This window comes from Panthera onca, chromosome D3 (assembly GCF_046562875.1).
Source record: "Panthera onca isolate mPanOnc1 chromosome D3, mPanOnc1 haplotype 2, whole genome shotgun sequence".
NCBI classification, from domain to species: Eukaryota; Metazoa; Chordata; class Mammalia; order Carnivora; family Felidae; genus Panthera; species Panthera onca.
Genome location: NC_138350.1, coordinates 35159901 through 35173735, shown reverse-complemented (window position 1 = coordinate 35173735; position 13835 = coordinate 35159901). Strand labels below are relative to the sequence as shown.

Below are 13835 nucleotides of genomic sequence, written 5' to 3'. Positions count from 1 at the left end.
TCAGACACAACACAGGGCAGCACGCCCTGACGCGGCTACAGCTCAAGCCCTTCAGGGAGCCCCCCCAAAGCCGCTTGGCAGGCCTCGTGGTCTCATGACGCCCTCAGTGAATGAGCAGAGCGGGGACATGGGGGGCTTTTAAAACATAACCTCACTCTTAGGTGCTCCTTTAGATTTTACTTTCTCCCTCTTCATGAGAACAGGAGGTAGGTGTGCAACAAAAGTGGGGTCAAGGGTTTTGGAAGGGAATAGCTGGCCGCCCAGGTTATGGTCCTGCACGAGGATAACCCCTGCTCCTGTCACTTCCTCATGCCCAAAGCCAGTTAATGTCACTCAAATCAGGAGAACTTGGGACCAAGGCAGAAATGTTCTTTTTTTCCCCCCCTGAGGCACAGGGGTAGCTCGTGCAGCTTAATTATACCGTTCAGAAGCAAGTGAGCTGAGAGAAGAAACGGCAGAAGACAGGCCTGTACCTGGCGATCAAGGGTAATCAGTTTCCAACACAGGAGGATTTCAGGCATTTCCTGAGGTGTTTGGGGGAGGGCATGCAACAATTTATGGTCTTTCTTCTCAGCCCCCCTTATTTTTCTGATTCAGAAACCAGTCATCACAGAATCTCTTGGGATTGACAGTGTGCTTAGGAGGGACAAGATAGATGATAGCAAATTCATTTTGAAAATTATAGTCATGCCTAGGACAGGGCTTCCAACAAAGCAGCCCCTTAGTGATGAAGCCCAAAACCCAAAAGGGGTCGTGGCCTGAGGCCGGGAGCTACCTTACCCTCTAAATGCATGTTCGTATGTTAAAAGGATGGTTTCTAGTGGGCACTAAAATTGCACAACCAGGTTTATGCAAAACCTGTTTATGCAATAAGTAATTGGATCTCTCAGATTTCCATGAAAACCATGGTCTCTGTGAAGGAGACAGGAGAACAGGACTGAGCACTCACGTCGGCTCAGTGATCTGACCACCTGGCCTTTTAGAGTTTTGAAACGCGAATGATTTCTTTCAACTCTTTTGAAAATAAAAGTGTCAGATCCTGGAATATGAATCCGCTTTGGTGCAGCCATATTTTCAGCTCTCTTGGGCATCTACCTAGGAGTGGAACCGCCTGGTCAGAGGGGAACTCTTCTGTTGAACCTTTTGATGACCTACCAGACGGTTTTCCAAAGGGGCTGCACCACCTCACATTCCCACCAGCATGCCAGTGTCTCCATCCTCACCGACGCTTGTTCTTGTCCGTCTCTTTTAATCGTAGCCATCCGGGTGGGTGTTACTGCGATTGACGTATTAAGCTTGGGGCACCATCAGTATATTGACATGGTCTGTTTGCTTCCTGTCTTCCCCTTCAGACTGTAAACTCCTGAAGGACGGAAGCTGCATCTTAAAATCCCTAGTCTCTAGCCTTCAGGGTGCACTGTGCTGCTAAAGCCCATATTGTGTCGTCATTGACACATACAACCAACATTTTGACACCCCCAGCTGTGTGTCAGGTTCTGTGCTAAGGACTCGTGTGTTACAAGGGGACAAAGTATGGCTCTGGTCTTCAGATAGGTTGGACGAGTGGGGCCTTTAGAGAACAAAATGCAGGTGAAGACAAAGCTTCCATGACTAATTAATTAGACATATATCCAAAAAATAGAGACTTAGTTTGAATTAATTTGGCAAACCCAAAAATAAGAGATCCCTTTCTTTGGTTGCGGCCGTTGTGTCAGGCAGTGAGACAGTGCTGTGCCCTCTTACAACTTGTGAAAGTGAATCTCCTTACTGAGGTGGGAAGAGAGCCTTCTAGTTGCTGAGCCTCTCTGTCCCAGACACTGCACTGCTGCGGGATGGCAGGTGGAAGCATGCTCAACCCCTGTGTCCCTCTGCTTGGCTCAGAGGCCACACCCGGGTGAGCGTCCATCATACAACCACAGGTGCAGAATGCCGCATCCTCCGCCTGAGACCCTCCCTGGGCCAGGACCTCACACGGGCCTTCCTCAGGCCAAGGTCCATGATGTGAGAAAGCTGTGCTCCAGAAAAAGGACTTCACTGCCTGATTAACAACTGCTATGTGGTTCCCAGAGGGTATCAAACACTTGCCCCCTGGGTCTTTCCTTATCCTGTTCTTCTACCTGGTATGCCTGTTTTAACCCCCCATTGGGAATTAGCAGTTAGTTACCTGCTACCTCTTGGAAGATCTCCCCTGGGAAGTTCTGCTCCCTCCTCCACTGCATCCATGTTGGGGTACCATTCACAGGCCCTGCTCAGCTCCATGCCATGTGTTGTCCTTGGGTACCAGTCTCAACCTCTTCATTGGACCATAGACTTCTCAAAGTCAGGGACCAGGTCAAGGTGCTTGGGACTTAAGAGGTGCTTGATAAATTCTCTGTGGAAGACATCCTGCTGACTGAAAGGTGAAGGTATAGTTGGGCCAGGAGTGAAGACACATTTATTTGTTGAGACCCCTGGTATGAGCAAATCACAAAGATGTTTCTTCCCCCAGACCTCATTTGTTTTTTCTTCTACCTCTTGATTTTCCCACACTTTGTAAACGTTTATATGGGGACAAACCTGTATGTGTGTTCCAGTTGCCTAGAACTTTCCAGGAATTCTAGTGAACGTAGATGTCAAAATACCTTGCATCAGGGCTTGTGCAGAACATCTCCAGACGATGGATATGTTTGCAGCTCACAGCCGTGACTTTCTGATTCATGTCTGATTCAAATCCTTCCCTGTTTGCTTTCTTTCCATTAAAACCCTAATCTGGCATAATTGCTTTAATGGACCCAGCATTTGGGAATCGCGGAGCTGACATCTTCTCACTTCTGCTTTCCAGGATCAGTACAAGTTCTGCTACGAGGTGGCCCTGGAATACTTGAATTCTGGCTGACGGCATAAACAGTTCTGCAAACCAACCCTTTCATCCCACAAAGCCAAGACGTTCCATGGTATTTGTGTAGATGAGATGAAGACTTCTCACTATGCTTATTTTGCTTTGCATAATTGGCTCTTTTTAAGAGCCCAAGAAAGCGTTTATAAAACTGCTTTGCACTGCCCAATTCCCAGCAATGCTGCTGCCTGACAGAAACACACACACACAGCAGAGTCGTCAAATACTGTCTTAGGCATCGGCTTGTTAGAGCAGCGTAGACATCTGGTAAATCGAAGAGCACAATTATATTCTTATGAAGGAAATTTGTACCTTTGGGGTATTATTTTGTGGCCCGTGAACCCTTTGTTATTGTTACAGCTGAGTGTACATTTTTGTTTTGTGGAGAATGCTACCTGGCATTATGATAATATATTATTTTAGTTAATATTTGTATTTTAACATGTTGCATAATATAAGCTTATGTACCTTTCCAAGACTAACAGATAAACGTATAATGAACAAAGATATGTTGTATGAGTTGTTGTTTCTATCAGATTTGTATTGTTTCCAAGGGAAAAGCTTGGGAGGAAGTCAATTCAAAAATGCAAAGCTCGACGATCAGATTCATGGATCCAAAGCTTTTCCCTTTGTTTATATTGTAAATATTTTTGATTTCATCAAATTATTTATTCATTAAAAGAAATTTTTGTGAAGCACAGTGAGTGACAATCATTTTTATGAAGCGCAGGAATGGATTGACTGTATGATGTGACCTTGTGTGAATTCTTTCTCAATAAATAAAGACCCATGACCAGTCTTGCTGTATTCCTGGTGTCCCAGCGCCCCAGCGGTGGGGGCAGCTCCCGTCACCCCAGACCCCTGGCACAGAGATGGGGTCTGTTGGCCTGGAGCAGGTAGAGTTGGGATTTTTGAGAGAGAAATTCTGGCAATGAGCTATCCTAGGCCATCCTGGGGTCCTCCCTGGGGCTTAGGAAACACAAGCCACAGGGCAGCCCGACCCCTAACCTGCTGGGCATATTGTTGAAGAGTGTGCTGGGCGGATGCTAGGGCTGTGACTTGCTGACCAGGGCAACCTCTTCCTTTTTCTGTTTCACCTTAGCAGGGGCAACCTCTGCCCTCTCCAGGCCTCATTTAAACCTGAAACTTGGTGAGAGAACACTTTTTGAAGGCTGAAGGGATCAGAGCGCAGTTAAGCAGGATACAAAGCTCAACAAGACAGTTCCTGCCAGAGGGAAAGATCACACAGGACAGCCTGCTCCTCACTCCTCGAGGGCGCTGCCTGACCTCTGAAGGAGGAGGCTATGCTGTGCACTTACAATAGGAGTTCCAACCGAGTTGCAGGCCATGTTAAATGATTTCCAACAGATGATGGGGATGAGCTTTTACCAAACACCCAATTACACATCTGAAAACTGTGCAGGGCGCCTTCCCAAGAGGCAGCAGGTGTTCCCCGAGAGAGTAATGGAGCCATCTTACAGCTGGAGAGACTCAGTTTGGAAGAGATTAAATAATTTGTCCACTGTCACCCCAGGTGGCCAGTGCCAGGTGCCTCCAGGGCCTGGGGGAGGCAGAGGGCAGCAGCAGGAGCACAGATACCCTTGTTACAGTGCACAGTGTAGGAAATGCCCCTCCTGCTGAGACCAGGAGATGGGAGCCATCGCCCACTCCAGAAAGTGAGGAGACTTGAGAGTGGTAATTCCTGCCCGCTCGGGGGACCATCATGACTAAGGACAAGAGCAGAGGTTGTCCACAAAGAGGACTGAGTTTGACACCTGCACTGCTTTGCTGTGTTGCAAGTACATGATCCATACTGTCCCGATGGGAGGGATTTCCCAGCGCCCCTGAAGGGGGGTGGACCCCACACTTGTGCAGGAAGAGCAGGTCCACGCGGAGCTGGGGATCCAGACCAAACGCCTCACTGCTGGGCTTCTCCCAGACCGTGTGCTCTCAGCATCCCTGTGCACTTCTGTCTGATATGCTCCCAAAATGTTAAAAACTGCCCTTTGTGTACCTCTTCAACATGTCTTCTCCAGGATACAAGACTAGGGATGAATACATATGAAAAGGTGTCCCCGTTGTGTGCCAGCTGGCCTGTGACAGGAGGGGAAGCGTGGCACCCTCAGTTCTCTTCTACAAAGTCATGGCTTGGGTCTTCATCCGCTTAGGTGGGGTGAGAAGAGATGTTCAACATGGCACTGAACTGGCCTGAGATTTGTGAGTCTCACAATGCAAAACTCATTTCCTCGTCGATCCCTATATCATCAAACTTGATCTCCTATTGAAGCCAATAGTTTCCTCTAGACTTCTGAATCTCTTGGATTTTATCTTTCCCTTGGTTTTACCTCTTAGCAGAAATAGTGATAGAAGAAAAGGGACATTTTGTGGCTTTTTCTGATTTCCCATGAGACCTTGCAGCATGGCTGAGAGTCGTTTCTTTCAGTACACAGAGTTAATTCTCTGCCCCTGGCCAACAAAAGAAGCTAACCCCCGGCCAAGCATCCCTTCTCTTTCTTCTCTCAGTATTCTGGGTCCTCCTCCACAGAGTCATCCTCAGCCTCTCAGACCCGTCAATGCTTGTGACAGCTGGGACTTCCGACATGGTCCCGTTCAGGGACTCCGTCTTAACAGCCTTCCATGTGCATGTTATGGTGGCTTTGCACTATGTTCACTTGGCTTCACTGTGCTTTGTTTCCCGGATTGCCATTCTCTATGCACTCTCAGTTAGCCGAGCCTCGGGGGTCATTTTGTGCAAGGGGCAGAAGGCAGAAATGAGGCAGCAGGTGTATGGCTTTTACACTCAGAAGCAGCTGCTGCCATGTGCCAAGAAGGTGAAGCAGCAGGTAAGTGACAGTGTGGATGAGCTGCCCACCAGCACTCCCCCTGCTGTCCTTCTAGCTTTTGCTTATGGTTTGGATCCAAACTCATACCTATATTTAGGTTTTGTGAAGACATCCCAGTTCCAGGTGCCAAAATCAACATTAGTTATCTACTGCTGAACAAACACATTGCTAGAAATACCAATAGCTACTTACTATCTCATGCAGTTTCTATGGGGCAGAAATTCAGGAGTGGCTTAGCTGGATGATTCTGGCTCTAAGGTCACTCATGAAGTGACTGTCCAAATGTTGAGTCAGGGCTGCAGATACTTCCCAGATACAAGGGGAAGTATCCTTCCCTATCCTTGCCATCCCTAGTCTTGTATCCTGGAAGCAGGGGGAGTAGAGGACCCACTTCCAAGATGGCTCACTCATGCACCTGGCAAGTTGGTGCTGGTTGCTAGCAGGAAGCCTCAGGAAGGGGATATACAAGGGCATAAATCCCAGGATGTGAGAATCCTTGGAGGCCATCTGAGAGGTTGGCCACCACCTGCCAGCCTGCTTCAGACCTCCCACATCCTCTGGCACCTCTACTTATGCAGGCTGGTTAGCTGCAACATAGAAAATCTTATCCCTGGAATGCCTAGCCTGCCAACCAAGCTCACTACTCTCCTATGCTGTCCTCTCCATGCAGCTATACATTTTTGTCCCACCAGCTTCTACTATTGATATAACCTCTAGTCATTTTCACTGCTCTAAGGAACCTTTATTCAAGGGTCAGTAAACACCCCCCATGGCCTGGATTAACATAAGGCTCTCTTTCCTCCACTCCCAAGGAAATGGCCCCATCTGAAACTCTCCCAAGAAGAGGTAAGTCATTCTTCCACATTTCAAATACGTGGTCAGTTTCTCTAATTGCCCTGCAAACTTGACTTGAGCCAAATGATAACCACATCCTGTGGTTTATCACTTTGAACTACCCCTCTGAAATCTTAAATAAACATGCCAAATTCTGATCCCAACATCTTCAACTGGTAGGTTCTCTTTGCCTTATTCCTTTGAATTTTTGAAGCCCTCCAGTCCATTTTCTGAGTATGACCTGTCCCCTTCTTACCTTCTTTCCCAATACAACTTAAGCCTCATCCGGTTTTGCCAACACCCTCAATACTCTTGACTCCTTATAGTTCCATCATTTCTATCCTACAAAATGTCAGTTTTAGAGAAACTCATCCAGGACCTTCAATCCCAGACAAGCTAAAGTAACAAAGATTACTGCACTGCCCTCCTAAACAACTAATACTGGGGAAAATTTATTGTTTTTTTTGGGAACCTGGGTGGCTCAGTCATTTAAGCGTCTGACTTCAGGTCATGATCTCATGGTTCATGGGTTTGAGCCCCGCAACAGGCTCTATGCTGACAGCTCAGAACCCAGATCCTGCTTCAGATCCTGTGTCTCTCTCTCTCTCTGCGCCTCCCCTGCTTGCTCTCTCTCTCTCTCAAAAATAGGATGGCGGCATAGGAGGACACTGGGCTCACCGCGTCCTGCTGATCACTTAGATTCCACCTACACCTGCCTAAATAACCCAGAAAACCACCAGAAGACTAGCAGAACGGAGTCTCCAGAGCCAAGCGCAGACGAGAGGCCCACAGAAGAGGGTAGGAAGGGCGGAGAGGCGGTGCGCGCTCCACGGACTGGCGGGAGGGAGCTGGGGCAGAGGGGCAGCCTGCCGGCCAAGCAGAACCCCCGAGTCTGGCTTGCAAAAGCGGAGGGGCCAGACGGAGTGTGTTCCGACAGCAAGCGGGACTTAGCATCTGGGAGGTCATAAGTTAACAGCTCTGCTCTGAAAGCGGGAAGGCTGGAGGACAAAGGGAGGGAGAGTTGCTGAGCCCCGGGACCACAGAGCTCAGTTTGCGGGGAACAAAGGCGCTCACCAGCACCATCTCCCTCGCACATCCCCCAGCCAAAATCCCAAAGGGAACCAGTTCCTGCCAGGGAACTTGCTTGCACCACGCAAACACCCAACACTGTGCTTCTGTGGATCCATCCCTCCGGCAGGTATGACTCCCTCCCAGTGCCACAAGGCCCCTCCGGAAGCAGATCTCGGAAAAGCGAGCTGAGCCTGCCCCTCCCGCCCCTGTGCACCTTGCCAATCCGCCCCAGCTAATACGCCAGATCCCCAGCACCACAAACCTGGCAGTGTGCAAGTAGCCCAGATGGGCCATGCCACCCCACAGTGAATCCCACCCCTAGGAGAGGGGAAGAGAAGGCACACACCAGTCTGACTGTGGCCCCAGCAGTGGGCTGGGGGCAGACATCAGGTCTGACTGTGGCCCTGCCCACCAATGCAAGGTATTCAAAACAGCACAGGGGAAGTGCCCCGCAGTCCCGCACCACTCCAGGGACTATCCAAAATGACCAAACGGAAGAATTCCCCTCAGAAAAATGTCCAGGAAATAACAACAGCTAAGAAACTGATCAAAAATGATTTAAACAATATAACAGAAAGTGAATTTAGAATAATAGTCATAAAATTAATCACTGGGCTTGAAAACAGTATAAAGAACAGCAGAGAATCTCTTGCTACAGAGATCAAGGGACTAAGGAACAGCCAGGAGGAGCTAAAAAATGCTAAAAATGAACTGAAAAATAAAATGGAGACAACTATGGCTTGGATTGAAGAGGCAGAGGAGAGAATAGGTGACTAGAAGATAAAATTATGGAAAAAGAAGAAGCTGAGAAAAAGAGAGATAAAAAAAAATCCAGGAGTATGAGGGGAAAATTAGAGAACTAAGTGATGCACTAAAGAGAAATACGCATAATTGGTATTCCAGAGGAGGAAGAGAGAGGGAAAGGTGCTGAAGGTGTACTTGAAGAAATAATAGCTGAGAACTTCCCGGATCTGGGGAAGGAAAAAGGCATTGAAATCCAAGAGGTACAGAGAACTCCCTTCAGACGGAACTTGAATCAATCTTCTGCATGACATATCATAGTGAAACTGGCAAAATACAAGGATAAAGAGAAAATTCTGAAAGCAGCTAGAGATAAACGTGCTGTAACATATAAAGGGAGACCTATAAGACTCGTGACCTATCTCTCTACTGAAATTTGGCAGGCCAGAAAGGAATGGCAGATCTTCAATGTGATGAACAGAAAAAATATGCAGCCGAGAATCCTTTATCCAGCAAGTCTCTCATTTAGAATAGGAGAGATAAAGGTCTTCCCAAACAAACAAAAACTGAAGGAATTCGTCACCACTAAACCAGCCCTACAAGAGATCCTAAGGGGGATCCTGTGAGACAAAGTACCAGAGACATCGCTACAAGCATGAAACCTATGGACATCACAATGACTCTAAACCCATATCTTTCTATAATAACACTGAATGTAAATGGACTAAATGCGCCAACCAAAAGACATAGGGTATCAGAATGGATAAAAAAACAAGACCCATCTATTTGCTGTCTACAAGAGATTCATTTTAGACCTGAGGACACCTTCAGATTGAGAGTGAGAGGATGGAGAACTATTTATCATGCCACTGGAAGTCAAAAGAAAGCTGGAGTAGCCATACTTATATCAGACAAACTAGACTTTAAATGAAAGGCTGTAACAAGAGATGAAAAGGGGCATTATATAATAATCACAGGGTCTATCCATCAGGAAGAGCTAACAATTATAAATGTCTATGCGCCGAATACGGGAGCCCCCAAATATATAAAACAATTACTCATAAACATAAGCAACCTTATTGATAAGAATGTGGTAATTGCAGGGGACTTTAACACCCCCACTTACAGAAATGGATAGATCATCTAGACACACGGTCAATAAAGAAACAAGGGTCCTGAATGATACACTGGATCAGATGGACTTGACAGATATATTTAGAACTCTGCATCCCAAAGCAACAGAATATACTTTCTTCTCGAGTGCACATGGAACATTCTCCAAGATAGATCACATACTGGGTCACAAAACAGCCCTTCATAAGTATGCAAGAATTGAAATCATACCATGCATACTTTCAGACCACAATGCTATGAAGCTTGAAATCAACCACAGGAAAAAGTCTGGAAAACCTCCAAAAGCATGGAGGTTAAAGAACACCCTACTAAAGAATGACTGGGTCAACCAGGCAATTAGAGAAAAAATTTAAAAATATGGAAACAAACAAAGATGAAAATACAACAATCCAAATGCTTTGGGATGCAGCGAAGGCAGTCCTGAGAGGAAAATACATTGCAATCCAGGCCTATCTCAAGAAACAAGAAAAATCCCAAATACAAAATCTAACAGCACACCTAAAGGAAATAGAAGCAGAACAGAAAAGGCAGCCTAACTCCAGCAGAAGAAGAGAAATACTAAAGATCAGAGCAGAAATAAACAATATAGAATCTAAAAAAACTGTAGAGCAGATCAACAAAACCAAGAGTTGGTTTTTTGAAAAAATAAACAAAATTGATAAACCTCTAGCCAGGCTTCTCAAAAAGAAAAGGGGGGGGCGCCTGGGTGGCGCAGTCGGTTAAGCGTCCGACTTCAGCCAGGTCACGATCTCGCGGTCCGTGAGTTCGAGCCCCGCGTCAGGCTCTGGGCTGATGGCTCGGAGCCTGGAGCCTGTTTCCGATTCTGTATCTCCCTCTCTCTCTGCCCCTCCCCCGTTCATGCTCTGTCTCTCTCTGTCCCAAAAATAAATAAAAAACGTTGAAAAAAAAAATTAAAAAAAAAAAAAAGAAAGAAAAGAAAAGGGAGATGACCCAAATAGATAAAATCATGAATGAAAATGGAATTATTACAACCAATCCCTCAGAGATACAAGCAATTATCAGGGAATACTATGAAAAATTATATGCCAACAAACTGGACAACCTGGAAGAAATGGACAAATTCCTAAACACCCACACGCTTCCAAAACTCAATCAGGAGGAAATGGAAAGCTTGAACAGACCCATAACCAGCGAAGAAATTGAATCAGTCATCAAAAATCTCCCAACAAATAAGAGTCCAGGACCAGGTGGCTTCCCAGGGGAGTTCTACCAGACGTTTAAAGCAGAGATAATACCTATCCTTCTCAAGCTATTCCAAAATAGAAAGGGAAGGAAAACTTCCAGACTCATTCTATGAAGCCAGCATTACTTTGATTCCTAAACCAGACAGAGACCCAGTAAAAAAAGAGAACTACAGGCCAATATCCCTGATGAATATGGATGCAAAAATTCTCAATAAGATACTAGCAAATCGAATTCAACAGCATATAAAAAGAATTATTTACCATGATCAAGTGGGATTCATTCCTGGGATGCAGGGCTGGTTCAACATTCACAAATCAATCAACGTGATACATCACATTAATAAAAGAAAAGATAAGAACCATATGATCCTGTCAATCGACACAGAAAAGGCCTTTGACAAAATTCAGCAACATTTCTTAATAAAAACCCTCAAAAAAGTCGGGATAGAAGGAACATACTTAAACATCATAAAAGCCATTTATGAAAAGCCCACAGCTAACATCATCCTCAATGGGGAAAAACTGAGTTTTTTTTCCCTGAGATCAGGAACATGACAGGGATGTCCACTCTCACCGCTGTTGTTTAACATAGTGTTGGAAGTTCTAGCATCAGCAATCAGACAACAAAAGGAAATCAAAGGCATCAAAATTGGCAAAGATGAAGTCAAGCTTTCGCTTTTTGCAGATGACATGATATTATACATGGAAAATCCAATAGACTCCACCAAAAGTCTGCTAGAACTGATACATGAATTTAGCAAAGTTGCAGGATACAAAATCAATGTACAGAAATCAGTTGCATTCTTATACACTAACAATGAAGCAACAGAAAGATAAATAAAGAAACTGATCCCATTCACAATTGCACCAAGAAGCATAAAATACCTAGGAATAAACCTAACCAAAGATGTAAAAGATCTGTATGCTGAAAACTATAGAAAGCTTATGAAGGAAAGTGAAGAAGATATAAAGAAATGGAAAAATATTCCGTGCTCATGGATTGGAAGAATAAACATTGTCAAAATGTCAATACTACCCAAAGCTATCTACACATTCAATGCAATCCCAATCAAAATTGCACCAGCATTCTTCTCGAAACTAGAACAAGCAATCCTAAAATTCATATGGAACCACCAAAGGCCCCGAATAGCCAAAGTAATCTTGAAGAAGAAGACCAAAGCAGGAGGCATCACAATCCCAGACTTTAGCCTCTACTACAAAGCTGTAATCATCAAGACAGCATGGTATTGGCACAAAAACAGATACATACACCAATGGGATAGAATAGAAACCCCAGAACTAGACCCACAAACGTATGGCCAACTCATCTTTGACAAAGCAGGAAAGAATATCCAATGGAAAAAAGACAGTCTCTTTAACAAATGGTGCTGGGAGAACTGGACAGCAACATGCAGAAGATTGAAACTAGACCACTTTCTCACACCATTCACAAAAATAAACTCAAAACGGATAAAGGACCTGAATGTGAGACAGGAAACCATCAAAACTCTAGAGGAGGAAGCAGGAAAAGACCTCTCTGACCTCAGCTGTAGCAATTTCTTACTTGACACATCCCCAAAGGCAAGGGAATTAAAAGCAAAAATGAACTACTGGGACCCTATGAAGATAAGAAGCTTTTGCACAGCAAAGGAAACAACCAACAAAACTAAAAGGCGACCAATGGAATGGGAAAAGATATTTGCAAATGACATATCAGACAAAGGTCTAGTATCCAAAATCTATAAAGAGCTCACCAAACTCCACACCTGAAAAACAAATAATCCAGTGAACAAATGGGCAGAAAACATGAATAGACACTTCTCTAAAGAAGACATCCGGATGGCCAACAGGCACATGAAAAGATGCTCAACGTCTCTCCTTATCGGGAAATACAAATCAAAACCACACTCAGATATCACCTCACACCCGTCAGAGTGGCCAAAATGAACAAATCAGGAGACTATATATGCTGGAGAAGATGCGGAGAAACGGGAACCCTCTTGCACTGTAGGTGGGAATGCAAACTGGTACAGCCACTCTGGAAAACAGTGTGGAGGTTCCTCAAAAATTAAAAATAGACCTACCCTATGACCCAGCAGTAGCACTGATAGGAATTTACCCAAGGGATACAGGAGTACTGATGATTAGGGGCACTTGTACCCCAATGTTTATAGCAGCACTCTCAACAATAGCCAAATTATGGAAAGAGCCTAAATGTCCATCAACTGATGAATGGATAAAGAAATTGTGGTTCATATACACAATGGAGTACTATGTGGCAATGAGAAAGAATGAAATCTGGCCTTTTGTAGCAACGTGGATGGAACTGGAGAGTGTGATGCTAAGTGAAATAAGCCATACAGAGAAAGACAGATACCATATGCTTTCACTCTTAGGTGGATCCTGAGAAACTTAACAGAAACCCATGGGGGAGGGGAAGGGGAAAAAAAAAAAAAAGAGGTTAGAGTGGGAGAGAGCCAAAGCATAAGAGACTCTTAAAAACTGAGAACAAACTGAGGGTTGATGGGGGGTGGGAGGGAGGGGAAGGTGGGTGATGGGTATTGAGGAGGGCACCTTTTGGGATGAGCACTGGGTGTTGTATGGAAACCAATTTGACAATAAACTTCATATATTGAAAAATAAATAAGTAAATAAACAAACATTTTAAAAAATTTAATGTTTCTCAAGACACTGGACATCAAGTAGTAAAGGAAACAGAATATAAATTAAGTGAACCCTAGAATTGTACCAATTTACAGCCTGAAGAGAATTTCGAGACAATGGTGCAGGGCAGGGGAATCCAGTGTAGCCCAGTGGTTTTGCTTTGAAAAAGAGTTCTCTAATTTGAGCTGAGGGTTTGAAAAAAATCAAAGGTGGTTAGAGTTGGCAGGGCAGAGCAGCAGAGATGAGAGAGCTGTATAGAGTTCTGAACATCTGCAGATTTCCCTCATCAAGTCTTCCACTAAGTACTAATCAGAAGAAGCATGTAAGAAAATTATCTGAGGCCAAAGAAAGAACTACCATAATCATTAGAGGTAACAATAGTCAGAGTTCACATAAGGCCAGATTAGCTCCTGTTCCCACTGGATAGAGAACCCAGAAAGATTTTGCCTCGGTAAATGGGGCAAAATT

The 13835-nt window shown here is 44.9% G+C and overlaps 2 protein-coding genes across 7 annotated transcripts in view; one reads left to right on the top strand and one right to left on the bottom strand.

Moving 5' to 3' along the window:
- Positions 1 to 3668, top strand: part of PTPRM (protein tyrosine phosphatase receptor type M) — a 796527-nt gene extending 792859 nt beyond the window's left edge. For all 6 annotated transcript variants that reach the window (XM_060613276.3, XM_060613283.3, XM_060613278.3 and 3 more), the window contains one exon: positions 2822 to 3668. In XM_060613276.3, the coding sequence (XP_060469259.1) occupies positions 2822 to 2875 (54 nt within the window). In that variant the 3' untranslated portion in view covers positions 2876 to 3668. The remainder of the gene's footprint in view (positions 1 to 2821) is intronic.
- Positions 1 to 13835, bottom strand: part of LOC145712988 (uncharacterized) — a 42860-nt gene that overhangs the window by 18438 nt on the left and 10587 nt on the right. The window lies entirely within an intron of this gene.